Source organism: Oncorhynchus keta, chromosome 10, assembly GCF_023373465.1.
Source record: "Oncorhynchus keta strain PuntledgeMale-10-30-2019 chromosome 10, Oket_V2, whole genome shotgun sequence".
Classification (NCBI taxonomy): domain Eukaryota; kingdom Metazoa; phylum Chordata; class Actinopteri; order Salmoniformes; family Salmonidae; genus Oncorhynchus; species Oncorhynchus keta.
The window spans coordinates 16,171,267-16,199,108 of record NC_068430.1 but is presented as its reverse complement, the minus strand read 5'-3'; the positions used below and the strand labels follow the sequence as shown (position 1 = coordinate 16,199,108).

Sequence of the window (27,842 nt, the reverse complement as noted above, 5' to 3'; positions counted from 1 at the left end):
ATCACCACAACCACTACAACCACCACCACAATCACCACTACCACCACTACAACCACCACCACAATCACCACTACCACTACAATCACTACAACCACCACCACCACCACTACCACCACTACAACCACCACCACAATCACCACTACCACCACTACAACCACCACTACAACTACAACCACTATAACCACCACCACTACAACCAGTACCACTACAACTACAACCACTACAACTACAACCACTACCACAACCACTACCACAACCACTACCACCACTACAACCACCACTCTTTTACGTGCTTTTTGTTGTAGGCCTACATGCCTTTGTACAGTGCATTTGAAAAGTATTCAGACCCCTTCACTTTTTCAAAATGTTGTTACTTTACAGCCTTATTCTAAAATGTATTAAATAGTTTTTTCCCCTCATCAATTTACACACAGAACCCATAATGACAAAGCGAAAGCAGGTTTTTATCATTTTTTGCAAGTTCATATTTTTTAAATACCTCATTTACATAAGTATACAGACCCTTTGCTATGAGACTCGAAACTGAGTTCAGGTGTATCCTGTTTCCATTGATCATCATTGAGATGTATCTAAGACTTGATTGGAGTCTACCTGTTAAATTATATTGATTGGAGATGATTTGGAAAGGCACGCACCTATCTATATAAGGTCTTACAGTTGACAGTGCATGTCAGAGCAAAAACCAAGCTATGCGGTCAACTGAATTGTCCGTAGAGCTCCGAGACAAGATTGTGTTGAAGCACAGATCTGGGAGAGGGTACCAAAACATTTCTGCAGCATTGAAGGTCCCCAAGAACACAGTGGCCTCCATCATTCTTATATGGAAGAAGTTTGGAACCACCAAGACCCTTCGTAGACCTGGCTGCCCGGCCAAACTGAGCAATCGGGGAAGAAGGGCCTTGGTCAGGGAGGTGACCAAGAACCCAATGGTCACTCTGCCTGAGCTCCAGAGTTCCTCTGTGGAGATGGGAGAACCTTCCAGAAGGACAACCATCTCTGCAGCACGCCACCAATCAGGCCTTTATGGTAGTGTTAGGCTCTAATTTCCAGAGTAAAAACTCTACTGACACTATGAAATCTTAACCAGGTTTATTCTTCCCAGAGGATCAATACAGTTGCATTAGACAAAGACCTTTTCAGACAAGCAGTGATATTTAAGCCTTCCTCCTAGTCTCTTCCTACACATCTGAACAAACACGGGCCATAAACTTTAATTTCTCCCTTAACGTGACCTGACCTGATCTCGCCCCCTTCATCACTAATCCATGGCTCTCTCCCCTTCTCAATGCCTGACACATGTGATCGCTCTCCCTACACTCAATACATTCCAAGCTCAATTGCCCCCACCATATACTTTCCTCTTACAGATAACCATTAACCTCTGGTGAAGCCCCTCAGCTATGGCACCCCTCGTTTCTCTATTATAACTAATGATTAATAAGGATTTAAAGTTCATAAATCCAAACCTGTCAGTAGAGTGGCCACTCCACAGTAAAAGGCACATGACGGCCCGCTTGGAGTTTGTCAAAAGGCACTTAAAGGACTCCCAGACTGATGAAACCAAGATTTAACTATTTGGACTGAATACCAAGCATCATGTCTGGAAGAAACTTGGCATCACCCTTACGGTGAATCATGGTGGTGGCAGCATCATGCTGTGGGTGTGTTTTTCAGCGGCAGGGACTGGGAGACTAGTCAGGATCAAGGCAAAGATGAACGGAGCAAAGTACAGAGAGATCCTTGATGAAAACTTGCTCCAGAGCGCTCAGGACTTCAGACTGGGGTGAAGATTCGCCTTCCAACAGGACAACGACCCTAAGCACACAGCCAAGATAACGCAGTAGTGGCTTCAGGACAAGTCTCTGAATGACAAATCTCTGGTCCAGCCAGAGCCCGGACTTGACCCCAATCGAACATCACTGGAGAGACCTGAAAATAGCTGTGCAGCGACGCTCCCCATCCAACCTGACAGAGCTTGAGAAGATCTGCAGAGAAGAATGGGAGAAAATCCCCAAATACAGGTGTGCCAAGCTTGTAGCATCATACCCAAGAAGACTTGAGGCTGTAATCGCTGCTAAAAGTGCTTCAGCAAAGTACTGAGTAAAGGGTCTGAATACTGATGTAAATGTAATATTTCAGTTTTTTACTTGTAATTCATGTGCAAAATGTGGAAAAGGTGAAGGGGTTTGAATACTTTCCGAATGCACTGTATACGGCCAGCATTACTCCTGTCTAATCAATATTTAGTACTGTAACAGAGTAGAGAACAATCAATCATTCCAATTGAGAATTTCCTAACATTGTGCTGGAATATTGTACATGTACTTTCCAGGTATCCAGATAAGAGCTTGGATGATGACTACTGCCGTAACCCAGATGCCTCCCCTGTTCCCTGGTGCTACACCACAGACGCTGATATGGAGAGAGAGCGCTGCGAGATCAGCAAGTGCTGTATGTCTTTCCCCCTCATACACCCACCCAGTCCATTAATTCACACTATTCCATCATTATAACAATGTAATACAATCTATATCGGCCCTCATAATGTCACTTTTCTCCTTCACTCTAGCTGTGGTTACAAAGAGACGCCTCCGGTCCAGCTACACCACAAACTGTTTCCGTGGTCGCGGGGAGGATTACCGCGGTAAAGTAAATGAGACGACCGGCGGTATCGCCTGTCAGCGTTGGGACGCCCAGTACCCGCATGAGCACCCCTTCTACCCAAACACCTACGAATGCAAGTAAGCCAGAAAAACAGGCGATAGAGGGATGGATGAATGAGAGGTGGGATTGATGGTTAAAGGGATGAGAGGTGGGACTGCTGGTTAAAGGGATGAGAGGTGGGAGTGCTGGTTAAAGGGATGAGAGGTGGGACTGCTGGTTAAAGGGATGAGAAGATGGACTGATGGTTAAAGGGATGAGAAGATGGACTGATGGTTAAAGGGATGAGAGGTGGGACTGATGGTTAAAGGGATGAGAAGATGGACTGATGGTTAAAGGGATGAGAGGTGGGACTGCTGGTTAAAGGGATGAGAGGTGGGACTGCTGGTTAAAGGGATGAGAGGTGGGACTGATGGTTAAAGGGATGAGAGGTGGGACTGATGGTTAAAGGGATGAGAGGTGGGACTGCTGGTTAAAGGGATGAGAGGTGGGACTGCTGGTTAAAGGGATGAGAGGTGGGACTGCTGGTTAAAGGGATGAGAGGTGGGACTGCTGGTTAAAGGGATGAGAGGTGGGACTGCTGGTTAAAGGGATGAGAGGTGGGACTGCTGGTTAAAGGGATGAGAGGTGGGACTGCTGGTTAAAGGGATGAGAGGTGGGACTGCTGGTTAAAGGGATGAGAGGTGGGACTGCTGGTTAAAGGGATGAGAGGTGGGACTGCTGGTTAAAGGGATGAGAGGTGGGACTGCTGGTTAAAGGGATGAGAGGTGGTATGAGGAGTGAAGTGAAGTTTATTGACATGAATATCTACATGAATGGCTGATCTTGGGTCTAGTTATTTATGTTCCTAGAATACATTTACAATTTAGTCATAGCAGAATCTCATGTCCAGAGCGACTGAGATTCAGTAGCATACATCCAACATACTGTATTTATCCATGAATAATGATCCATGTGTTTCTGTGTGCTATACTTATTGTCTGTACTATACCATTGCTTTCAGGGGCTTGGAGGAGAACTACTGTCGTAACCCAGATGGATCCGAGGCACCCTGGTGCTTCACGTCTGTGCCTGAGATGAGGACGGCTCTTTGTTTACAGATCAAACGCTGTGCAGACGACATTGAAGCTGAGGGTACACTGCCCTCTGGTGTTTCAATGGGCCCGATGCTCTCTCTCAATGCAATCGAGGTTCCTCAAACACAAGTCTACTTAATAACACAAAGAAGTGGTTGGGGGTTAATTCTATTTCAATTCCAGTAGTTTTTTAAGGTTAACCAAATTCCAATTCCACATTTTTCTCATTGAAAAGCATTAAAGAGAAAAGGGAATTGGATTGTTAGTGTATTGACTGGAATTCAAATGGAATTGATCCCAACCCTGGTGTCTGTAATCATGTTTTATGTCCTTTTTCCCCACACCCTAGATTGCTACCATGAAAATGGTAAAAACTACAGGGGTGTAGTCCGTAAGACGCGTAAGGGCATCACCTGTCAGAAGTGGAGTGTCAACATGCCTCACAAAACAAAGTATGAAAAAATGTAATTAATCATGAATTCATAAAAGGCAGGTCTATTTGGTGTTGTCAAAGACGGAAACTGAATATATAGTTATTTATGGGATAGTGTCATGTGTTTGTAGAAGTGTCTCCTGGGCCATGCATAGGGAAGTTTACTGTACTGTGGTTTTCCAGGATAAACCCAGGGACCCACCCTGATGCCAACCTGACAGAGAACTACTGCCGGAACCCAGATGGGGACCAGCACGGACCCTGGTGCTACACCACTGACCCCAAAACAGAGTTTGACTACTGTGCCATCAAGCAATGTGGTAAAGATTCCCCTCCTCCCATAACTCTGTGCCCTCAGGAATCACATTCCTCTCTCCATATCGTTCTCTTGTTACTCTGTCACTCATTATCTCTTATCTCTATGCTCTAGTAGTAGGCCTAACATTATTATTAATAATAACAATATTAACTTACTAACACTATGAAACTATTTTCATACATTTTGCTCAAAGCACTAATCCCTCTATGGGCCTGTGTTGTTATAAACTGATTAAATAATTATTCTGGTTATTGTTGTTTGAACAGCTGGGGAGAAAGTGTCCATCATTGAGCCATCAGGTGAGTTTTTAAAGGGATATGTAATATGTAACTACAATGAAAAATCAGTATTTTCTGGAAGTGGACCTGTGTAAACAACTTTACTCATCAACGTGTGTGTGTGTACGCGCGCGCTCACGCACACACAGAGATTGTGGAGTTTAATGAGTGTGGAAAGAGAGAGGATCGTTTGGCCAAGAGCCTAATGCTGCGTATTGTTGGTGGGCTTCCTGGAAACTCTCCCTGGACCGTCAGTCTCAGAGACAGGTCAGTCTGAGGCTGCAGTCTTCATAACCTCTCTGTCCCCCCCTGTAAGAGCTCAGTCTTCATAACATCTCTCTCCCCCTGTTCGAGCCCAGTCTTCATAACCTCTCTCTCCCCCTGTTAGAGCCCAGTCTTCATAACCTCTCTCCCCTGTTAGACCCCAGTCCTCATAACCTCTCTCCCCCTGTTAGACCCCAGTCCTCATAACCTCTCTCCCCCTGTTAGAGCCCAGTCTTCATAACCTCTCTCTCCCCCTGTTAGAGCCCAGTCTTCATAACCTCTCTCTCCCCCTGTTCGACGCCAGTCCTCATAACCTCTCTCTCCCCCTGTTAGACCCCAGTCCTCATAACCTCTCTCTCCCCCTGTTAGAGCCCAGTCTTCATAACCTCTCTCCCCCTGTTAGACCCCAGTCCTCATAACCTCTCTCCCCTGTTAGACCCCAGTCCTCATAACCTCTCTCCCCCTGTTAGAGCCCAGTCTTCATAACCTCTCTCTCCCCCTGTTAGAGCCCAGTCCTCATAACCTCTCTCCCCCTGTTAGAGCCCAGTCTTCATAACCTCTCTCCCCCTGTTAGAGCCCAGTCCTCATAACCTCTCTGTCCCCCTGTTCGACGCCAGTCTTCATAACCTCTCTCTCCCCCTGTTCGACGCCAGTCTTCATAACCTCTCTCTCCCCCTGTTAGAGCCCAGTCTTCATAACCTCTCTCTCCCCCTGTTAGAGCCCAGTCCTCATAACCTCTCTCTCCCCCTGTTAGACCCCAGTCTTCATAACCTCTCTCTCCCCCTGTTAGAGCCCAGTCCTCATAACCTCTCTCTCCCCCTGTTAGAGCCCAGTCTTCATAATCTCCCTCTCCCCCTGTTAGAGCCCAGTCCTCATAACCTCTCTCTCCCCCTGTTAGAGCCCAGTCCTCATAACCTCTCTGTCTCCCCCTGTTAGAGCCCAGTCTTCATAACCTCTCTCTCCCCCTGTTAGAGCCCAGTCTTCATAACCTCTCTCTCCCCCTGTTAGAGCCCAGTCTTCATAACCTCTCTCTCCCCCTGTTAGAGCCCAGTCTTCATAACCTCTCTCTCCCCCTGTTAGACCCCAGTCCTCATAACCTCTCTCCCCCTGTTAGACCCCAGTCCTCATAACCTCTCTCTCCCCCTGTTCGACGCCAGTCCTCATAACCTCTCTCTCCCCCTGTTAGAGCCCAGTCCTCATAACCTCTCTCTCCCCCTGTTAGAGCCCAGTCTTCATAACCTCTCTCTCCCCCTGTTCGACGCCAGTCTTCATAACCTCTCTGTCTCCCCCTGTTAGAGCCCAGTCTTCATAACCTCTCTCTCCCCCTGTTAGAGCCCAGTCCTCATAACCTCTCTCTCCCCCTGTTAGAGCCCAGTCCTCATAACCTCTCTCTCCCCCTGTTAGAGCCCAGTCCTCATAACCTCTCTCTCCCCTGTTAGAGCCCAGTCCTCATAACCTCTCTCTCCCCTGTTAGAGCCCAGTCCTCATAACCTCTCTCTCCCCCTGTTAGAGCCCAGTCCTCATAACCTCTCTCTCCCCCTGTTAGAGCCCAGTCCTCATAACCTCTCTCTCCCCCTGTTAGAGCCCAGTCCTCATAACCTCTCTCTCCCCTGTTAGAGCCCAGTCTTCATAACCTCTCTCCCCCTGTTAGAGCCCAGTCCTCATAACCTCTCTCTCCCCCTGTTAGAGCCCAGTCCTCATAACCTCTCTCTCCCCCTGTTAGAGCCCAGTCCTCATAACCTCTCTCTCTCCCCCTGTTAGAGCCCAGTCCTCATAACCTCTCTCTCCCCCTGTTAGAGCCCAGTCTTCATAACCTCTCTCTCCCCCTGTTCGACGCCAGTCCTCATAACCTCTCTCTCCCCCTGTTAGAGCCCAGTCTTCATAACCTCTCTCTCCCCCTGTTAGAGCCCAGTCCTCATAACCTCTCTCTCCCCCTGTTAGACCCCAGTCTTCATAACCTCTCTGTCTCCCCCTGTTAGAGCCCAGTCTTCATAACCTCTCTCTCCCCCTGTTCGACGCCAGTCCTCATAACCTCTCTCTCCCCCTGTTAGAGCCCAGTCTTCATAACCTCTCTCTCCCCCTGTTAGAGCCCAGTCCTCATAACCTCTCTCTCCCCCTGTTAGACCCCAGTCTTCATAACCTCTCTGTCTCCCCCTGTTAGAGCCCAGTCTTCATAACCTCTCTCTCCCCCTGTTAGAGCCCAGTCTTCATAACCTCTCTCTCCCCCTGTTAGAGCCCAGTCTTCATAACCTCTCTGTCTCCCCCTGTTAGAGCCCAGTCTTCATAACCTCTCTGTCTCCCCCTGTTAGAGCCCAGTCTTCATAACCTCTCTCTCCCCCTGTTAGAGCCCAGTCTTCATAACCTCTCTGTCTCCCCCTGTTAGAGCCCAGTCTTCATAACCTCTCTCTCCCCCTGTTAGAGCCCAGTCTTCATAACCTCTCTGTCTCCCCCTGTTAGAGCCCAGTCTTCATAACCTCTCTGTCTCCCCCTGTTAGAGCCCAGTCTTCATAACCTCTCTCTCCCCCTGTTAGAGCCCAGTCTTCATAACCTCTCTCTCCCCCTGTTAGAGCCCAGTCTTCATAACCTCTCTGTCTCCCCCTGTTAGAGCCCAGTCTTCATAACCTCTCTCTCCCCTGTTAGAGCCCAGTCTTCATAACCTCTCTCTCCCCCTGTTAGAGCCCAGTCCTCATAACCTCTCTCTCCCCCTGTTAGAGCCCAGTCCTCATAACCTCTCTCTCCCCCTGTTAGACCCCAGTCCTCATAACCTCTCTCTCCCCTGTTAGAGCCCAGTCTTCATAACCTCTCTCTCCCCCTGTTAGAGCCCAGTCCTCATAACCTCTCTCTCCCCCTGTTAGAGCCCAGTCCTCATAACCTCTCTCTCCCCCTGTTAGAGCCCAGTCCTCATAACCTCTCTCTCCCCTGTTAGAGCCCAGTCTTCATAACCTCTCTCTCCCCTGTTAGAGCCCAGTCTTCATAACCTCTCTCTCCCCTGTTCGACGCCAGTCCTCATAACCTCTCTCTCCCCCTGTTAGAGCCCAGTCTTCATAACCTCTCTCTCCCCCTGTTAGAGCCCAGTCCTCATAACCTCTCTCTCCCCCTGTTAGACCCCAGTCTTCATAACCTCTCTGTCTCCCCCTGTTAGAGCCCAGTCTTCATAACCTCTCTCTCCCCCTGTTAGAGCCCAGTCTTCATAACCTCTCTCTCCCCCTGTTAGAGCCCAGTCTTCATAACCTCTCTGTCTCCCCCTGTTAGAGCCCAGTCTTCATAACCTCTCTGTCTCCCCCTGTTAGAGCCCAGTCTTCATAACCTCTCTCTCCCCCTGTTAGAGCCCAGTCTTCATAACCTCTCTGTCTCCCCCTGTTAGAGCCCAGTCTTCATAACCTCTCTCTCCCCCTGTTAGAGCCCAGTCTTCATAACCTCTCTGTCTCCCCCTGTTAGAGCCCAGTCTTCATAACCTCTCTGTCTCCCCCTGTTAGAGCCCAGTCTTCATAACCTCTCTCTCCCCCTGTTAGAGCCCAGTCTTCATAACCTCTCTCTCCCCCTGTTAGAGCCCAGTCTTCATAACCTCTCTCTCCCCCTGTTAGAGCCCAGTCTTCATAACCTCTCTGTCTCCCCCTGTTAGAGCCCAGTCTTCATAACCTCTCTCTCCCCCTGTTAGAGCCCAGTCTTCATAACCTCTCTCTCCCCCTGTTAGAGCCCAGTCCTCATAACCTCTCTCTCCCCCTGTTAGAGCCCAGTCCTCATAACCTCTCTCTCCCCCTGTTAGACCCCAGTCTTCATAACCTCTCTCTCCCCCTGTTAGAGCCCAGTCTTCATAACCTCTCTCTCCCCCTGTTAGAGCCCAGTCTTCATAACCTCTCTCTCCCCCTGTTCGACGCCAGTCCTCATAACCTCTCTCTCCCCCTGTTAGAGCCCAGTCTTCATAACCTCTCTCTCCCCCTGTTAGAGCCCAGTCCTCATAACCTCTCTCTCCCCCTGTTCGACGCCAGTCCTCATAACCTCTCTCTCCCCCTGTTAGAGCCCAGTCTTCATAACCTCTCTGTCTCCCCCTGTTAGAGCCCAGTCTTCATAACCTCTCTCTCCCCCTGTTAGAGCCCAGTCCTCATAACCTCTCTCTCCCCCTGTTAGAGCCCAGTCTTCATAACCTCTCTCTCCCCCTGTTAGAGCCCAGTCCTCATAACCTCTCTCTCCCCTTGTTAGAGCCCAGTCCTCATAACCTCTCTGTCTCCCCCTGTTAGAGCCCAGTCCTCATAACCTCTCTCTCCCCCTGTTAGAGCCCAGTCTTCATAACCTCTCTGTCTCCCCCTGTTAGAGCCCAGTCTTCATAACCTCTCTCTCCCCCTGTTAGAGCCCAGTCCTCATAACCTCTCTCTCCCCCTGTTAGAGCCCAGTCTTCATAACCTCTCTCTCCCCCTGTTAGAGCCCAGTCCTCATAACCTCTCTCTCCCCTTGTTAGAGCCCAGTCCTCATAACCTCTCTGTCTCCCCCTGTTAGAGCCCAGTCCTCATAACCTCTCTCTCCCCCTGTTAGAGCCCAGTCCTCATAACCTCTCTCTCCCCCTGTTAGAGCCCAGTCTTCATAACCTCTCTCTCCCCCTGTTAGAGCCCAGTCCTCATAACCTCTCTCTCCCCCTGTTAGAGCCCAGTCCTCATAACCTCTCTCTCCCCCTGTTCGACGCCAGTCCTCATAACCTCTCTCTCCCCCTGTTAGAGCCCAGTCTTCATAACCTCTCTCTCCCCCTGTTAGAGCCCAGTCCTCATAACCTCTCTCTCCCCCTGTTCGACGCCAGTCCTCATAACCTCTCTCTCCCCCTGTTAGAGCCCAGTCTTCATAACCTCTCTGTCTCCCCCTGTTAGAGCCCAGTCTTCATAACCTCTCTCTCCCCCTGTTAGAGCCCAGTCCTCATAACCTCTCTCTCCCCCTGTTAGAGCCCAGTCTTCATAACCTCTCTCTCCCCCTGTTAGAGCCCAGTCCTCATAACCTCTCTCTCCCCTTGTTAGAGCCCAGTCCTCATAACCTCTCTGTCTCCCCCTGTTAGAGCCCAGTCTTCATAACCTCTCTCTCCCCCTGTTAGAGCCCAGTCTTCATAACCTCTCTCTCCCCCTGTTAGAGCCCAGTCCTCATAAACTCTCTCTCCCCCTGTTCGACGCCAGTCCTCATAACCTCTCTCTCCCCCTGTTAGAGCCCAGTCCTCATAACCTCTCTCTCCCCCTGTTAGAGCCCAGTCCTCATAACCTCTCTCTCCCCCTGTTCGACGCCAGTCCTCATAACCTCTCTCTCCCCCTGTTAGAGCCCAGTCTTCATAACCTCTCTCTCCCCCTGTTAGACCCCAGTCTTCATAACCTCTCTCTCCCCCTGTTAGACCCCAGTCTTCATAACCTCTCTCTCCCCCTGTTAGACCCCAGTCTTCATAACCTCTCTGTCTCCCCCTGTTAGAGCCCAGTCCTCATAACCTCTCTCTCCCCCTGTTAGAGCCCAGTCTTCATAACCTCTCTCTCTCTCTCTCTCTCTCTCTCTCTCTCTCTCTCTCTCTCTCTCTCTCTCTCTCTCTCTCTCTCTCTCTCTCTCTCTCTCTCTCTCTCTCTCTCTCTCTCTCTCTCCTTGTTAGAGCCTAGTCTTCATCTCTCTCCCCTTCCCCTTGTTAGAGCCTAGTCTTCATCTCTCTCTCTCTCTCCTTCCCCTTGTTAGAGCCTAGTCTTCATCTCTCTCTCTCTCTCTCTCTCCTTCCCCTTGTTAGAGCCTAGTCTTCATCTCTCTCTCTCTCTCTCCTTCCCCTTGTTAGAGCCTAGTCTTCATAATCTCTCTCTCTCCTTCCCCTTGTTAGAGCCTAGTCTTCATAATCTCTCTCTCTCTCTCTCTCTCTCCTTCCCCTTGTTAGAGCCTAGTCTTCATCTCTCTCTTTCACTTTCTCTCTTTCTCTCTCTCTCCTTCCCCTTGTTAGATCCTAGTCTTCATCTCTCTCCCCTTCCCCTTGTTAGAGCCTAGTCTTCATCTCTCTCTCTCTCTCCTTCCCCTTGTTAGAGCCTAGTCTTCATCTCTCTCTCTCTCTCTCCTTCCCCTTGTTAGAGCCTAGTCTTCATCTCTCTCTCTCTCTCTCCTTCCCCTTGTTAGAGCCTAGTCTTCATAATCTCTCTCTCTCTCTCTCTCTCTCCTTCCCCTTGTTAGAGCCTAGTCTTCATAATCTCTCTCTCTCTCTCTCTCTCTCTCCTTCCCCTTGTTAGAGCCTAGTCTTCATCTCTCTCTTTCACTTTCTCTCTTTCTCTCTCTCTCCTTCCCCTTGTTAGAGCCTAGTCTTCATAATCTCTCCCTCTCTGTCTCTCTCCCTCTCTCTCCTTCCCCTTGTTAGAGCCTAGTCTTCATAATTTCTCTCTCTCTCTCTCTCCCTCTCTCTCCTTCCCCTTGTTAGAGCCCAGTCTTCATAATCTCTCTCTCTCTGTCTCTCTCCCTCTCTCTCCTTCCCCTTGTTAGAGCCTAGTCTTCATAATCTCTCTCTCTCTTTCTGTCTGTCTCTCTCTCTCTTTCTCTCTCTCTCTCTCTCTCTCTCTCTCTCTCTCTCTCTCTCTCTCTCTCACTCTCTCTCTCACTCTCTCTCTCACTCTCTGTCTCTCTCGTTCCCCTTGTCCCCTTGTTAGAGCGTAGTCTTCATAATCCCTCTCTCTCTCCACATTAGAGCCCAGTATTCATGACCTCTCTCTCTCCTTGTGTGCAGGAAAGGAAACCATTTCTGTGGAGGCTCCCTGGTTAGCTCCAAATGGGTGATCAGTACTAAGCAGTGTTTCTCCTCTTGGTATGCTTTATGATTTCTAATGAATTTACATGTTATTGTTGTTTCTTAAAACACAGTAAAATAAAGTAAAAAGTGTAAAATCCAATACATTTTAAAAGAACCAGATCTAGACTCTAAAACAACAAGCCTAAAGTAACCTCAAATGGTATAAATCTCTTGAATGTGATGAGGATCGTTGGTCAGTGTATGTTCCTCTATGTGCAGCTATGTCGACCTTCCGGGGTACTCGGCCATGATGGGGACATTGTTTCGTAATCCCATAGTAGGAGAGCCAGACCGACAGACTATCCCTCTCACCAAGATCGTCTGTGGACCCTCTGAGTCCCAGCTGGTCATGCTACAACTGGAATAGTGCGTACAAACACATGCATGCAGCGACGCACATACACACACACACACTAACCACATACGGTACACACATACAGTATATCGTACACGTACAGTATATCGTACACGTACAGTACCCAAGCAATATTATCATACCACTTTTCCAACTAGACCACCCAATATGATTTAACAGAAAATCCATTTAAATCCACATTCAGCTCAGTCTGATGCTCTCTCTCCTCCTTATTTCACCTCCTCCTCTTCCTTAGCCATGCCCAGTTTAACGAGCGTGTGTCTCAGATATGCCTGCCCCCTGAACGCTACATAGTTCCAGAAGGAACCCTCTGTGAGATCGCAGGCTGGGGCGAAACTCAAGGTAAAGTAGAGCTATGCTCATAATTGTAACGCTTCAATATTATTTACTCACATTCCTCAATATGAATCTTTAAAGGCACCCACCAGAGGGCAGTGCCGCTCCTATTTCGGTATAATTCCTGAATGACACAGGTTACTTATACATACAGTATTCACGAATTGGGGGTGGGAAGGAATGTTGTGGGGATTTCCATATGGCGTCAGTGTAGCTATCAGGCATGCTAACCTTAGCTAGCCAACTTGCTAACCTTAGCTAGCCAACTTGCTAACCTTAGCTAGCCAACTTGCTAACCTTAGCTAGCCAACTTGCTAACCTTAGCTAGCCAACATGCTAACCTTAGCTAGCCAACATGCTAACCTTAGCTAGCCAACATGCTAACCTTAGCTAGCCAACTTGCTAACCTTATCTGTTGTTGTTGTTTTAAAAAAATATATATATTACACCGTATTCAAAAGATGAGCAAGTTGGCTAGGCTGGTTCTGGCGCAGGATTTGTCATAAACATTTAGAGAAAACTACTTGGAAACTAGTGTCTTTGATTTTGCCATCTAATGTTATCTCCAAAGTTTTGGCATCTTCCCTAAGACACATGCATTTTTGTACATTGTAATGGACACGGTGCAACCTTTTGTAGGTAGGCTTCTGGCAGGCTTTGGCTGCAGTACAGAAATGCCAAGTAAGTCCTTGATCATGGTTCTCACAAAGGAAGTGAAATGATAGACTTGAATGACTTTGCTCCTGATTCACATCTCAAATAACATGTAACAACACCCTGAGCACATTGGACACAAAACACCAAAACAAATGTAACAACAGCACAACAAAATAGATTAACAAGTTCCTTGAATTGTCTTTTGTGGGGGCCTGTTCATTATATGATAGACAATTCTATACAGTGCCTTGCGAAAGTATTCGGCCCCCTTGAACTTTGCGACCTTTTGCCACATTTCAGGCTTCAAACATAAAGATATAAAACTGTATCTTTTTGTGAAGAATCAACAACAAGTGGGACACAATCATGAAGTGGAACGACATTTATTGGATATTTCAACCCTTTTTAACAAATCTATCATCAAGGCTACTTTGGGTGGCTACTTTGAAGCTTCTAAAATCTAAAATATATTTAGATTTGTTTAACACTTTTTTGGTTACTATATGATTACATATCTGTTATTTCATATATAAATATACAGACTAGCAAAAAAATATGTGAAAATTTACAAATTATCCAATAGATTATGTAAGTAGTCTGGTAAAAAAAGTGGAGGCGAAAAGCTGTTTGGGTCATTCACGAATAGGAAGAACTTTGCAGGTGTTTCTGATTAATTGCTGGTTGGTGGTAACATTTAACTCAAATCTAGCCCTGAAAAGAAACGTCATAGGGGAAACACTAACTGTCACGCCTACCTCCGGTCTGCCAGGGCCAGTGGTTAATAATCTTCATTACCCACACCTGCTCTCCAACATTACCCACACCTGCTCTCCAACATTACCCACACCTGCTCTCCATCATTAACCACACCTGCTCTCAGACATTACCCACACCTGCTCTCCAACATTACCCACACCTGCTCTCCAACATTACCCACACATTTCCCCATCATTACCCACACATTTTCCCCATCATTACCCACACCTGCTCTCCATCATTACCCACACCTGCTCTCCATCATTACCCACACTTGCTCCCCATCATTACCCACACCTGCTCTCCAACATTACCCACACCTGCTCTCCAACATTACCCACATATTTCCCCATCATTACCCACACATTTTCCCCATCATTACCCACACCTGCTCTCCATCATTACCCACACTTGCTCCCCATCATTACCCACACCTGCTCTCCATCATTACCCACACCCGCTCTCCATCATTACCCACACCTGCTCTCCATAATTACCCACACCTGCTCTCCATCATTACCCACACCTGCTCTCCATCATTACCCACACCTGATCTCCAACATTACCCACACCTGCTCTCCATCATTACCCACACATTCTCCCCATCATTACCTACACCTGCTCTCCAACATTACCCACACCTGCTCTCCATCACCCACACATTTCCCCATCATTACCCACACCTGCTCTCCATCATTACCCACACCTGCTCTCCATCATTACCCACACCTGCTCTCCATCATTACCCACACCGGCTCTCCATCATTACCCACACCGGCTCTCCATCATTACCCACACCGGCTCTCCATCATTACCCACACCGGCTCTCCATCATTACCCACACCTGCTCCCAACATTACCCACACCTGCTCTCCAACATTACCCACACCTGCTCTCCAACATTACCCACACCTGCTCTCCAACATTACCCACACCTGCTCTCCATTATTACCCACACCTGCTCTCCAACATGACCCACACCTGCCCTCCAACATTACCCACACCTGCTCTCTAACATTACCCACACCTGCTCCCCATCATTACCCACACCTGCTCTCCATCATTACCCACACCTGCTCTCCATCATTACCCACACCTGCTCTCCATCATTACCCACACCTGCTCTCCAACATTACCCACACCTGCTCTCCATCATTACCTACACCTGCTCTCCAACATTACCCACACCTGCTCTCCATCACCCACACATTTCCCCATCATTACCCACACCTGCTCTCCATCATTACCCACACCTGCTCTCCAACATTACCCACACCTGCTCTCCATCATTACCCACACATTCTCCCCATCATTACCTACACCTGCTCTCAAACATTACCCACACCTGCTCTCCATCACCCACACATTTCCCCATCATTACCCACACCTGCTCTCCATCATTACCCACACCTGCTCTCCATCACCCACACATTTACCCATCATTACCCACACCTGCTCTCCATCATTACCCACACCTGCTCTCCAACATTACCCACACCTGCTCTCCATCACCCACACATTTCCCCATCATTACCCACACCTGCTCTCCATCATTACCCACACCTGCTCTCCAACATTACCCACACCTGCTCTCCAACATTACCCACGCCTGCTCTCCAACATTACCCACACCTGCTCTCCATCATTACCCACACCTGCTCCTCAACATTACCCACACCTGCTCTCCAACATTACCCACACCTGCTCTCCAACATTACCCACACATTTTCCTCATCATTACCCACACATTTTCCTCATCATTACCCACACCTGCTCTCCATCATTACCCACACCTGCTCTCCAACATTACCCACACCTGCTCTCCAACATTACCCACACCTGCTCTCCATCATTACCCACACCTGCTCCCCATCATTACCCACACCTGCTCTCCATCATTACCCACACCTGCTCTCCATCATTACCCACACCTGCTCCCCATCATTACCCACACCTTTTCCCCATCATTACCCACACCTTTTCCCCATCATTACCCACACCTGCTCTCCAACATTACCCACACCTGCTCTCCAACATTACCCACACCTGCTCTCCATCATTACCCACACCTGCTCTCCATCATTACCCACACCTGCTCTCCATCATTACCCACACCTGCTCTCCATCATTACCCACACCTGCTCTCCATCATTACCCACACCTGCTCCCCATCATTACCCACACCTTTTCCCCATCATTACCCACACCTGCTCCCCATCATTACCCACACCTTTCCCCCATCATTACCCACACCTGCTCTCCATCATTACCCACACCTTTTCCCCATCATTACCCACACCTGCTCTCCATCATTACCCACACCTGCTCTCCATCATTACCCACACCTCTTCCCCATCATTACCCACACCTCTTCCCCATCATTACCCACACCTTTTCCCCATCATTACCCACACCTGCTCTCCATCATTACCCACACCTGCTCTCCATCATTACCCACACCTGCTCTCCACCATTACCCACACTACCTATCAGCTGTGGATCTATTGGGGCATTATGCAAATTGGAGTGGGTCCAGGGTGTCTAGGATGATGGCGTTGATGTGAGCCAGCTTTTCAAAGTATTTCATGGCAACAGATGTGTCCCATGGGGCAATAGTCATTTAGGTAGGTTACCTTGGCGTTCTTGGGCACAGGAACTATGGTGGTCTGCTTGAAACATGTAAGTATTATAGACTGGGTCAGGGAGAGGTTAAAAATGTCAATGAAGACACTTGCCAGCTGGTCAGTGTATGCTCTGAGTATGCGTCCTGGTAATCCGTCTGGCCCCGCGCCCTTGTGAACATTAACCTGTTTAAAGGTCTTACTCACATTGGCTATGGTGATGCTCTCATGCATGGTTCAGTGTTGCTTCCCTTGAAGCGAGCATATGACCAGGGCCCTGAGTTGACCCAGGTCAGATTACATGGTCAGGAAAAACATAGGAACCAAATTTATTAAATGTTTTCTGCCCTTGAAGTTATGAAGTATCTGCTTTACTAATGTAGCATGTAAATGAGAAAGTGTTTCAGATCCTGGACCAACAGATAGTGTTGTTATTTCCAGTACCACTCAGCATATGCCCTCCTCTTCCTCGTTGTCTCGTTCTCTCTATCCCATCCTCCTTTCCCCCTCTTTCCCTTTCTCTCTCACTTTCTTAGGCACTTCTACAGATGACTCTGTGCTCAATGTGGCTCAAATACCAGTTCTAAGCAACAAGGATTGTAACAGCTACTTTCGGGGTCGTGTTCGGGAGAACGAGATGTGCACCAACTCCTTCCAGGGTGGGGTGGGTGCCTGTGAGGTAGGTTCGGTGTGTTTGTGAGTTGTAGGATCTGTCTATGAGCAATAGTTTGTTTGTATGAGAGAGACTGAGATTGATGGTGAGCAAAAATGATAACTTTATTTTAGGATATTAATTATCTTATGTGACATACAGCCAAACACAAACATGTACAGATGTATGATCAAAATTTGAGCCAGTTTGCTACTGAATGAAAATAATCCTGCAGCAATGTGAATAATTATGTGGATTATATTTAATGGAAATGTTTGTAGGGGTTGATACATTTTTTGTAAGGAAAAATCAAGTCTGAAATTACAAACTTCAGAAGCCTTTTTAAACCTCAAATACACTACACATTTTAAATGTCCCACATTGTAGGAAAGTTCTGCTGTGTGACAATGATCTAACAGTGATGTGTTCTTTCAATGTGACCCCCAGAGAGACTATGGGGGCCCTCTGGCCTGTCAGAACAGTGACTGCTGGGTGCTTGAGGGAGTGATCATCCCCATGAGGCGCTGTGGACACCCAGGCCAGCCTAACATCTTTATCCGTGTCTCTGTCTATGTGGACTGGATTAAGAAGGTCATGGAGATGGCTTAGTCACGAATACATTATGTCACCAAGCAGTGACTGGCTCTATGTTCTACTGGACTGCAATATATTTATCCACCCTCACCCCCCAGCCATAGCTCACAATCCATGACCACCTAATTGTAATCCGTGACCATCTACATACAATTAGTTAATATACACAGAGTATATCAAATATTAGGAACAGTATTGATTTTCCCTCAGAACAGTCTCAATCCTTCGGGACATGGATTCTACAAGGTGTCGAAAGCATTCGACAGGGATGCTTGTTGAATGCTGGCCCATGTTGACTCCAGTACTTCCCACAGTTATGTCAAGTTGGCTGGATGTCCTTTGGGTGGTGGACCGTTCTTGATACACACAGGAAACTGTTGACTGTGAAAAACACAAACCGATGCACATGGTACCTACTACCATACCCTGTTCAAAGGCACATAAATATTTTGTCTTGCCCATTCCTCCACTGAATGGTACATAAACACAATCCATGTTTTAATTGTCTCAAGGCTTAAAAATCCTTCTTTAGCCTGTCTCCTCCCCTTCGTCTACACTGGTTGAAGTGGATTTAACAAGTGACATTAATAAGGGATCATAGCTTTCACTTGGATTCACCTGGTTAGTCTATGTCATGGAAAGAGCAGGTGTTCTTCATTGTTTGTACGCTCAGTGTATAATGTGTGTTATTCTACAATCTTATGACAAAAATATAAGATAAAATAACTATGTTTTCCCTTGTCTTCTGTCTACGTGTCAAAAACAATATTAGGCACTTTGATCTGAACAAAATAACCATCATCTTGTGGTGATTACATTACATATTGAACCTTGACCTCAGGATGTGCTTGTGAAGGACATGCCTCCTTAACCTCATGCTTCTCAAAAGCGTTCCTACACCCTTCACTAAAACTGCTGACTTATACCCCCCACCCACCCACCCACCCCCCCACCCCTCCAGTATCCGATGGAGCTCCAAAATACCTTCTTGGCCCTCCAGCCTCTAAATAAATCCCTCATCTGCCTGTTGTTTTATGCCTGCCCCCACCTCTAAAGACATGCCTTTGTGCCTCATGCAGAACAGTATGTTTTGCACATTCTTTCTGGTTCTATAGGAGTTTTATAACTGATGAGCCCACGGAATTCAGATTAAATACACCTCAAGATCAGAGTCCAGCGGAATCTCACACACCAGCCTGCAGAGGGGCAGTGAACTAACTCTCTCCCTGTCTCTCCCTCTCTCTAACACTCACTCACTCACTCACTCACTCAAACACACACACACACACACACTTTAGCACATTCTTATTATTATACACAAACAAATATAGATACTCGCATATCCACATACAGTATTCACAAATACACACATACTCATTTACACATAGAACCAAGATAATTAAACAGTCTATTTGTGCACTCTGATTCAACAAATACGTTTAGCAAATGAGTGTTGATTTTACTGGCTTCGGTCCGTTTCAGTGGCGGTTTGGCAGTTCATGCTGCTCACTGTTGTGAAATTATGTTTAATGACTAATCAAATACTTATATGACTTATAGTAACTCAAAACATCTCCAGTCGTGCCCTCTTCTGACTACATTTTAGATTAAAGCATTTTATTCCATGCTGCAGAGAACTTGACATTTCAATTGATCTTATCAATATGAATATATCACCTTGTTTTGAGCAAGCTGACTCATTTGGCTAACATGTCTTTTTTGGTCATATGGGGTTTTCTTTTCTGTAAATTAGTCTTCTCTTCATAACTGTTTGAGTAATTCATTGTTATTCTCAGTAATTCATTGTTATTCTCAGTAATTCATTGTTCTTCTCTAACTCATAACTTTATACATGTAGCCTATAAAGCATTTTCATTATGCGTATGAGTGTTTTCAATTTAAATGTTTTTTATTTTTTATTCTACACTGTAAAAAACAAGATGTTGATTCACCGTAGAATTGTATGGCAACCAGCTGCAATAGGATTGTGAGTTTGCTCAATATTTGGGCATATACTGTAGCTGAACCAAAATACATTCTCCAGTTGAATTGTATGTTCACTCAACATTAGATTTTAGGAGTTGAGTGAACATATAATTCAACTTGAGAATTTATTTGACCTATTTGCATATTTCCCAGTGTGCCTATCGAGTGATTTGTAGTTACCACCCATGACTGTATTTGTTAGCGACAGACACATATGTTGTAGTCAATGGTTTTCAGTCTTGTAGCTTTCACCAATTGTGTGTCTAAGTGAATATGTTGTTTTTTAAATTAAACTCTTTATGACAGTGCATTACATAATAGATACATACGGCCTTTCTTTGAGGGCTTAGTTACACCCTACGCAGCAGTTTGAAACTCCTGGTTTACAGGCCACATCAAGCCTGCAAGTCACATTATGCTGGCTTGCAAAGTGATGTGTAGTTCCTATTGGAGAACAGCGAGAGTGAGGATATCCAACAATTGGAACTTTTAATCGTCTCCATCCTGCATTCAGAAAGACTTCTGGAGTAGGGAAGATTGATTATTAAGACTACCGAAATCATATAAACTGGAATAGCCATCTCAGAACTGGGTGCAATAAGTCCAACTACTAACACATTGGATTAGTTTAGAAAAATGTATGTTGTTTGTGTAGCATGAGATGAATCAACCAATCAATGTGCATGCAAAAACACAGGTATTGAAAGAAACAATTCTGAAAATCAACCTGCAATAGAGCATGCTGGGCAGTATAATAATGATGGCTGTGGTTTTGAGCAAAAATGAACTTTATTTTTGAATCGGGAGGTGCTTAATTTTTTAATCAGGAGGCGCTGGAACAAAAAGTGAGAGCGAGAGGGGGGTGACTTGTGGAGTTCTGAGGTACCGAAACACATGAGGAAAAAAGTTACCTTTATAATAAAGCATTGCATGCATTTCATTGCATTTGCGTAGTGGCATAGAGCAGTAGAGTGAAGGCATGTACAGAAGTTGCACACATGGGGTACATTTTTAGTAGCCTAGGATCTGGAAAAATTTTGGCCTTTTATAAACGCATGTCATACAATTCTACATAATTTTACATGACTGGAGGCTACTTTGACACTGACAAACTAAGAATCTGAGATCAATAAAAATGACCTTGTCTTGAGTCCATCAATAGCCTAGGCCTTAGTGTGTGGAGACAAATATTGTAGGCTACAATATGAGAAGGAAATTATAATCCTAAAAGTGCTTTCCAGTTTCACTGACTCACCCAATGATGAGCAGCTCACTTGCTAGTGATGGCCGGTGAGCTCGTACCGAAAGCCTATCTCTCTCTCATTTGTAAAACAATATTTGGAAGTTGATCAAATACTTTTGTAGCCTACAGCATAGTCTTCTATTTCCAAACCTGTGAAAGACCTGTTTTGCCTGCCTGCTGTTTTTTCACTGACAGATGTCTTGTTCATTCCGGACTGTAGGCTATTCCTTGTTATTGGGCTACAATCCACAGCTAGGCAAGCTATTGATCCTCTGTGGCAAAATGATTGGCCTTCCCGGGCTGAAAATCACATTTTTCACATTGTTTTTTTGTGGGGACAGGAGAATTAAGAGGTACATCGAATTAACTTTGATCACTTTTATTCTAGTTTTTACAATGCAAAAAGTTAACATTATTTTTCATGCCAGGAGAGGTACCGGATCTGGTCAAATAGGTTCCGTGACAAAACAGTCCAAAACGTAGGTGCCGGATCCTGTTACTGCAAGATCCGGCTCAAATTAAGCACTGAATTTAGTTCACTTCAGCAGTTCGTTGAGTAAACAAACTTTAACATATTAGCTCGAATTCTTGTTTTGAAGTCCATTCCACACACAGAATAACGCAGGTTAAGCAATTGTTTACGTAGTGTAGGACCTATTTTCATGGTACTGTAACTGTATGAGCTGCAGTATCTACAGCTACACTTTTTGAAAACAGAGTTCCAAAGGGGTTCTTCGGCTGTCCCCATAGGATAACCCTTTGAAGAACCCTTTTTGGCTCCAGGTAGAACCCTTTTGGGTTCTATGTAGAACCCTCTGAGTGTAGTGTAGCCTACAGATGTAAGATCTTAATTTGAGCCAGGTTGATACAGCAGGAAAATAATCCTGCAGCAACAGGAAATGTGAATAATTACGTGGATTATAATTATTGGACATTTTTGTAGGGGTTGATACATTTTTCATAAGGGAAAATCAAGTCTGAAATGTCAAAGTGGAAATTACAAACTTCAGAAGACTTGTTAATACAGTACAAGTTTAAAATGTAATGCATTGCAGGAAAGTTCAAGTTGAAAATGTCCTGAATTGCAGGAAAGTTCTCCTGCAACAGTGTGATCAAATTAAGATCCTACATCTGTATAATGCCCATCACTCACAAGTGGGTGGTCCAATGAGCAAGGGGCGTGTTCGACTGTGACTGTTTCACCCCTCCTCCTATGGTAGAGAAAGTATGCAATGTTCCTATATGATCCAGCTCCAACCCCCATCATCGTATTCGTGACTACGAGGATACGACAGACAAACGTAAGATCACACACAGACTGAGTGAGATAGAGGAAAGGAGGGAGGGGGAGAGAGAAAGAAAGATACATATTGTTAGTTCATTCCAAGATAAACTTTATTCAAGGAACTGTCTGTAAGATTAAGAAATCGTAAGACTAAAATATAGACTGAATAGTACTCTTTCCTACAATTCCATCGGTGTTTTTAATAGGTAGTCTAGTTTAACAATAAAACCAGCTGGTGGGAGCAAGGTAGGTGAAGCATTTTACCCTTCCTATAGGCCTGCCTACAGGCTATCGTTTATTTTTCTACAATAACATTGTTGATATTTTTCTCTTCAATTTGATTAATATGTTACTACTCAATCGTGTATTCAGATCATTCAGATTAAGTACAACGGTTACCCGCAGACAAACTGCTGTCCTTCGATTCGATATGATTTGCTCTCTCCCTGCATCTTCTGCTGTAAACACATGGCTTTCGCGCCGGCTGTAAATTAAAATAAACTCATACAGGTTATGTAATAATTATGTACAATTATTTGAATGTCCCGATTAAACATGTATTGACGATGCAGTGTAGGTATACTATATAGACTATGCTATAAAGATAAAAATGCACAAATAGTTTACTTTTCTCTTGTGTGATCTACTGTATCGTTCTTATAGCCCAATGTTAGTCCTGCTCCATTGGAGACCATATACCACTGCTCTAACCTATATTTTATGTTGGTAAGTGGCGCCTTTTAAGTCAAGTAGACCTAAAGTTTAAAAGTATAACATAAGAGACGTGACAGTTTGAATGTAGGCTGCCTGACACACATTTTGGTAGTTTTAAAAGAATGCACAGAATGTGTTTTTATGGTTGCAGTTGCCGCCCATATGGAAAAAGTACATTCAGTCCTCCTAGTTCACTGCCAGCAACATAGTTAAACGAATCGTCTCCTGCTATGCAAAAGTATCTGTTCATAGACTTCACCTGTGTTTAAAAACATTGTAGCCTACTCCTGCAGACAGACAAATTCAACTCTCAACTTCCTACTTAAATGCATTTGTTGGTAAAGAAAAGCTACAGTGTATATCAATGCAACAAGATGTATCTCCTTTTTGATTGGTCTGTGCATGAGCTTCATCTTGGAATTCTGATTATGTTCTACACCTTTCTATAATCAGTCAAAATTAACAACACAATTAATGAATTAATGAAGGAATGAAACGCAGAATACATCATTCAAATCAATTAAGTGTCCTTTAATCCCTCTAGTTTTTAGTTATTAGTGAAATAAACAAAAGTAACCTGTGTAGCAGCAAAATATTTAGTACTGGATTTTAGCCTCCAACATCTGTATGCAAAGTGCAGACAATATTTTATTTGGAAGGTGGTATTTGATTTGGAAGGTGGTATTTGATTTGGAAGGTGATATTTGATTTGGAAGGTGATATTAGATTAAAGGCACATATGAACTCATGTACAAAGTAACTGAGAAGCCCATGTTGAAAGCACTGTATACTCACATAATCTAACAAATATGTCAACAAGCAGGCATATAGCCTATATATACAGCCTCACAGACATACAGTAGATAACCAATAATAACCAGTACAGACTGAAGGGATTAGATCTAAATGTTGAATGGGATACTGAGTTGTGAATATCTCTGCTACTTAATGTTTCCCTACATATGCCAAACCCCTGTCTGTGTTCAGATGAACATGCAATGGCTGGTGCAAAGGCTTTTATAAAGCAGCTCTCACTCTTGCTCTGTGACTGACTGCAAGACGAAAGCAGTGTGGTCTTTCATAATGATTTTATGAGGTTCAGAGTGAGAGGAGGAAAGTGTATTTGTATCAACTTGTCCAGCCCCCAGTTACATTGGAACAATACAAAGATTATGCACGATAGTATAAACTATGTATGTCTTTACAATAGGCCTACTAGAAAGAGATCGCCCAACACTGACTAGCTAACCTGAGCCCCCCTTCTACTTCCCAGGTGTCCTACCCCCTGCCGTTCAAGTCTGCCCCTCCCTAACCCTCTGCCCTGAGGCCAGAGCTCTGGGCATCCATGCCCACACCCCCATCTTACTGCGCTGGTGGACAGACACAGGGATGAGCAACAGCGGGACCAAGGAGCCGTCACCACAGCCAGGCGTGGCCCAATCACCTAACTCTACACCTCCACGCAGGGGCCGGGGTCGCCCACGGAAACAACAGGAGGTTGGACCACCACAGAACCCTCCACATACATTCTTCATACACTGTACAGGACCCTGCAGGTGTCGGATCTTAATTTGAGCAAGTTTGATGAGCAGGAAAATAATCCTGCAGCAACAGGAAATGTGAATAATTATGTGGATTATAATTAATGAAACATTTTATATGGGTTGATACATTTTTCGTAAGGGAAAATGAAGTCTGAAATTTCTAAGTGGAAATTACAAACATCAGAAGCCTTTTTAAAAATCAAATACACAAAAAATGTCCTGCATTGTAGGAACATTCTCCTGTAACAGGGTGATCAAATTAAGATCATAAATCTGTATATGACACAATAACTGAAATATATCACCCTGTCATAAGCAGCAACCCAAATGTACATTTTAACAACTGTAGTCTGGCATAGGTTTTTCTATACAATGTTATTGAATAGAGTGGGTCACAGCTGCTTTGGCTATGGATAGAGTCAGAGTGATAACCATAGCAGTTCCTGATTTTGCTTCATCTCTCCCCAGGAGCCCACTGGCCCCCCAACTCCAAAGAGGCCGAGAGGACGACCCAGAGGAAGCAAGAACAAAGGCCCTCATGCCACACCCAAGGTAAGATCATCTTCTCATGTTCATGGATATCGTTAACATGAAATATGCAATAAAAACAAAGAATCCAACTAGGCAGAGGAGCTGAACAGAAAATATCAACTGTAGGAATAGGGTTGTGAGTAGACATTTTGTGTATATAATAAAAAATACAATCATCTCTGCTTTATCCTCCATCCTTTCCGTGTCAGGAAGTAGAGCCTGTCGGGGAGAGAAGACCAAGGGGCCGGCCAAGGAAATGGGTATGAGGCTAACATACACACTCACTCAAGCACACACATGTAATGAGGCCTACTGATATGCGCCTCAAATGTACGCCCCTAGACTCCTATCTCTCTTTGTATCCTAGGAATGCACAACTTCAGTCCTTAAGGCAGTGTTTCACAAACTCGGTCCTGGGGTCCCCAAGGGGTGCACTTTTTTTTTCTTCCACACAGCTGATCCAAATTATCAAAGCTTGATGATTAGTTGATTATTTGAATCAGCTGTGTAGTGCTCGGGCCAAAAAAAACAAAATAAACACCCTTTGGGCTCCCCAGTACCAAGTTTGGTAAGTGCTGCCTTAAAATATCCATAAGAGTCTGTTTAAGCTAGAGATATATATATTTGCATGGGCTGCATCTCAATCAAACGCAACCGCCTATGTCGGCCTTCCGCATCTGTTGTGAAAAGTGGCAGAGCTAAAGCTCTGTTTGTCAGACCAGGAGACATTCTGAAAATTGGTCTTCTCACAAAAAACTTATGTCGTGTCCGAACGGTTTCTCCATTTTGCTCCACAACCCCCCAGAAGCCTCACAGGAGTCATCTGAAGTCGATAGAGTCGATGTGCCAACTTCTGTCTGTAACGTCCAAACCGTTTGGGTTACAAACTAATATGACCCCACTATGTAAAGAGGAGACTCACAAACACGATGTTGTTCTCCATTTTGCTCTACAACCCCAATAAGTGTCACAGGACTCTGATGGTAACCAGGTACCATTATCAAAAATGAATGAAAGTATGAAAGCAGTTTTGTGCCCTCCAAAAAAGGGGTTAACCGTGTGTCCAAAATTTAAATATATATTTCCTGAGCTTTCTTATATCTCCTAGATATAGGACAGACACTTCAAAACCTTGTTCCTTATGATTTATTTTTGTACTGTCTGTTTTGTCGTTTAGGGGGTGGCAGATAGCCTAGTGGTTAGAGCATTGGGCCAGTAACCGAAAGGTTGCTAGATCGAACCCCGAGCTGACAAGGTAAAGATCTGTCGTTCTGCCCCCGAACAAGGCAGTTAACCCACTATTCCTAGGCTGTCATTGTAAATAAGAATTTGTTCTTAACTGACTAGCCTAGTTAATTAAAAATAAAAATGTGTTTATATGGGCTGCGAGCAATTTCAACAACAACAAAAATGTATACCTAAAGGGGTCCTAAAATTCCAAATCAAATAGCTAAATGATCCATGGTATGACCATCTTGTAATAGTAGCCCTCCAACGGCTTAGACTTTTATGATTTAAGGGCAGTAGTGCCCTCTGTTTTTCCTGATTCGTGTCAGTGATTGACAAGAGCATTCCCTAACCTGGTGTCCTAGGTCTGAATCAGGGATGGTAACTTTGATGGGGGTGGGGGCCACAAAAAAATCTGAACTAATCATGAGGGGCCGCAATGGCTTGCGGGTCTGCTTACCCTCAACCATACCAACACATGCAGTCAGAACCAGTCCTAGACTTTTGGTGGCCCTAAGTGAAATTCCCCTCGTGGGGAGGATATGATATCTGAGTGAGAGTGACTAACAAAATCAATGGGGACCCCCTGGTCGGTAAGTTTAGGCTGACTCACCAATGAACATTTTTTTTGCTGACATGGGCTAATTGAGTGACTGTCAGTGACTAACATAACAAGATAAAAACTGCTGATGCACAACCACATTTTGAAATTGCACCTTGTGTATTCTGCTATTCAAACTCTCGACAGTAATTTGAGATCCCGACTGAGTTGCCCATCGTTGGTCCAAATCCCTCAAACTCAACTCTGGACCTCGAAGCCAGACCCATTGCTTTTCGTTGTTCCCCTTTAAACAGGGACTGATTTAGACCTTGGGCACCGGGTGGATGCAATGAATTATCATTTAGAACAGAAACCATCAGGCTCCGGACCTTGTAGGGTCAGAGTTGAATAGTCCTGGTCTAAATCATTCACTGATTAAAAGTAAAACATTGCAGCCCTTGAAGATTGAAGTTGTCGACTGCTGGCCTGCATTGTGCAATGGAGAGTTTGACTGATTGATTGAACAACCTTTCTCTCTTCTTTTTCTCTCACTTTTATTCTTCTCCAAAGCCTCAGAGAGTAGTTCAAGAAGTCGTCCAGGAACGGCAGGTAAGAAGGAGTACACCATAATAGGTCATATTATGTTTTTATTCTTCAAATGATCCTCTTACCTATTGTTCTTGAGCACTACTTTCATGGAGGATGAATATGAACGTCCGTTGAAAGAGCACCTTCTTTTAGAGAACCAACGGATTACACCAACAACACTGGCACAAAAAGAGGCCGATGTCACTCAACACCCTCATCCATCTAATCACAATCTTCACTGCAGAACCAACTTTCAAAGAAGTTAAAACACATTAAGAACTGAAACCATAGACAGTCATCCCTTTCTCAGACACAGACATGCGAATGAGTCAATGCTGAGCGGGAAAACCTGATATGACCGCTCTCT

General features: G+C 45.2%; 1 protein-coding gene and 1 long non-coding RNA gene across 30 annotated transcripts in view; one reads left to right on the top strand and one right to left on the bottom strand.

Moving 5' to 3' along the window:
* LOC118389623 (hepatocyte growth factor-like protein) overlaps positions 1-27,842 on the top strand; it is a 43,174-nt gene that overhangs the window by 12,680 nt on the left and 2,652 nt on the right. Inside the window, exons 8-24 of one of the 2 annotated variants that reach the window (XM_052526551.1) lie at positions 2,354-2,472; positions 2,591-2,762; positions 3,686-3,816; positions 4,108-4,210; positions 4,375-4,511; positions 4,777-4,809; positions 4,938-5,055; positions 11,762-11,839; positions 12,044-12,190; positions 12,436-12,542; positions 17,107-17,249; positions 17,670-22,346; positions 24,318-24,541; positions 25,057-25,140; positions 25,329-25,379; positions 26,297-26,374; positions 27,458-27,496. In XM_052526551.1, coding sequence (XP_052382511.1) covers positions 2,354-2,472; positions 2,591-2,762; positions 3,686-3,816; positions 4,108-4,210; positions 4,375-4,511; positions 4,777-4,809; positions 4,938-5,055; positions 11,762-11,839; positions 12,044-12,190; positions 12,436-12,542; positions 17,107-17,249; positions 17,670-17,831 — 1,450 coding nt within the window. In that variant the 3' untranslated portion in view covers positions 17,832-22,346; positions 24,318-24,541; positions 25,057-25,140; ... (1 more) ...; positions 26,297-26,374; positions 27,458-27,496. The remainder of the gene's footprint in view (positions 1-2,353; positions 2,473-2,590; positions 2,763-3,685; positions 3,817-4,107; positions 4,211-4,374; positions 4,512-4,776; positions 4,810-4,937; positions 5,056-11,761; positions 11,840-12,043; positions 12,191-12,435; positions 12,543-17,106; positions 17,250-17,669; positions 22,347-24,317; positions 24,542-25,056; positions 25,141-25,328; positions 25,380-26,296; positions 26,375-27,457; positions 27,497-27,842) is intronic. The other variant, XM_052526550.1, reaches the window with a different exon arrangement.
* LOC127932138 (uncharacterized) lies at positions 5,082-11,083 on the bottom strand. 28 transcript variants are annotated; one of them, XR_008144248.1, is made up of 11 exons: positions 9,708-10,185; positions 9,052-9,233; positions 8,654-8,727; positions 8,434-8,581; positions 8,174-8,395; positions 7,489-7,674; positions 7,341-7,452; positions 5,968-6,077; positions 5,716-5,823; positions 5,227-5,366; positions 5,083-5,193 (listed from the first exon to the last, which is right to left on the bottom strand). It is a non-coding gene; the product is annotated as an uncharacterized LOC127932138 (long non-coding RNA). The 28 variants fall into 28 exon arrangements; XR_008144239.1 differs by having other exon boundaries at positions 5,082-5,294; positions 5,540-5,823; XR_008144245.1 differs by having other exon boundaries at positions 5,082-5,366.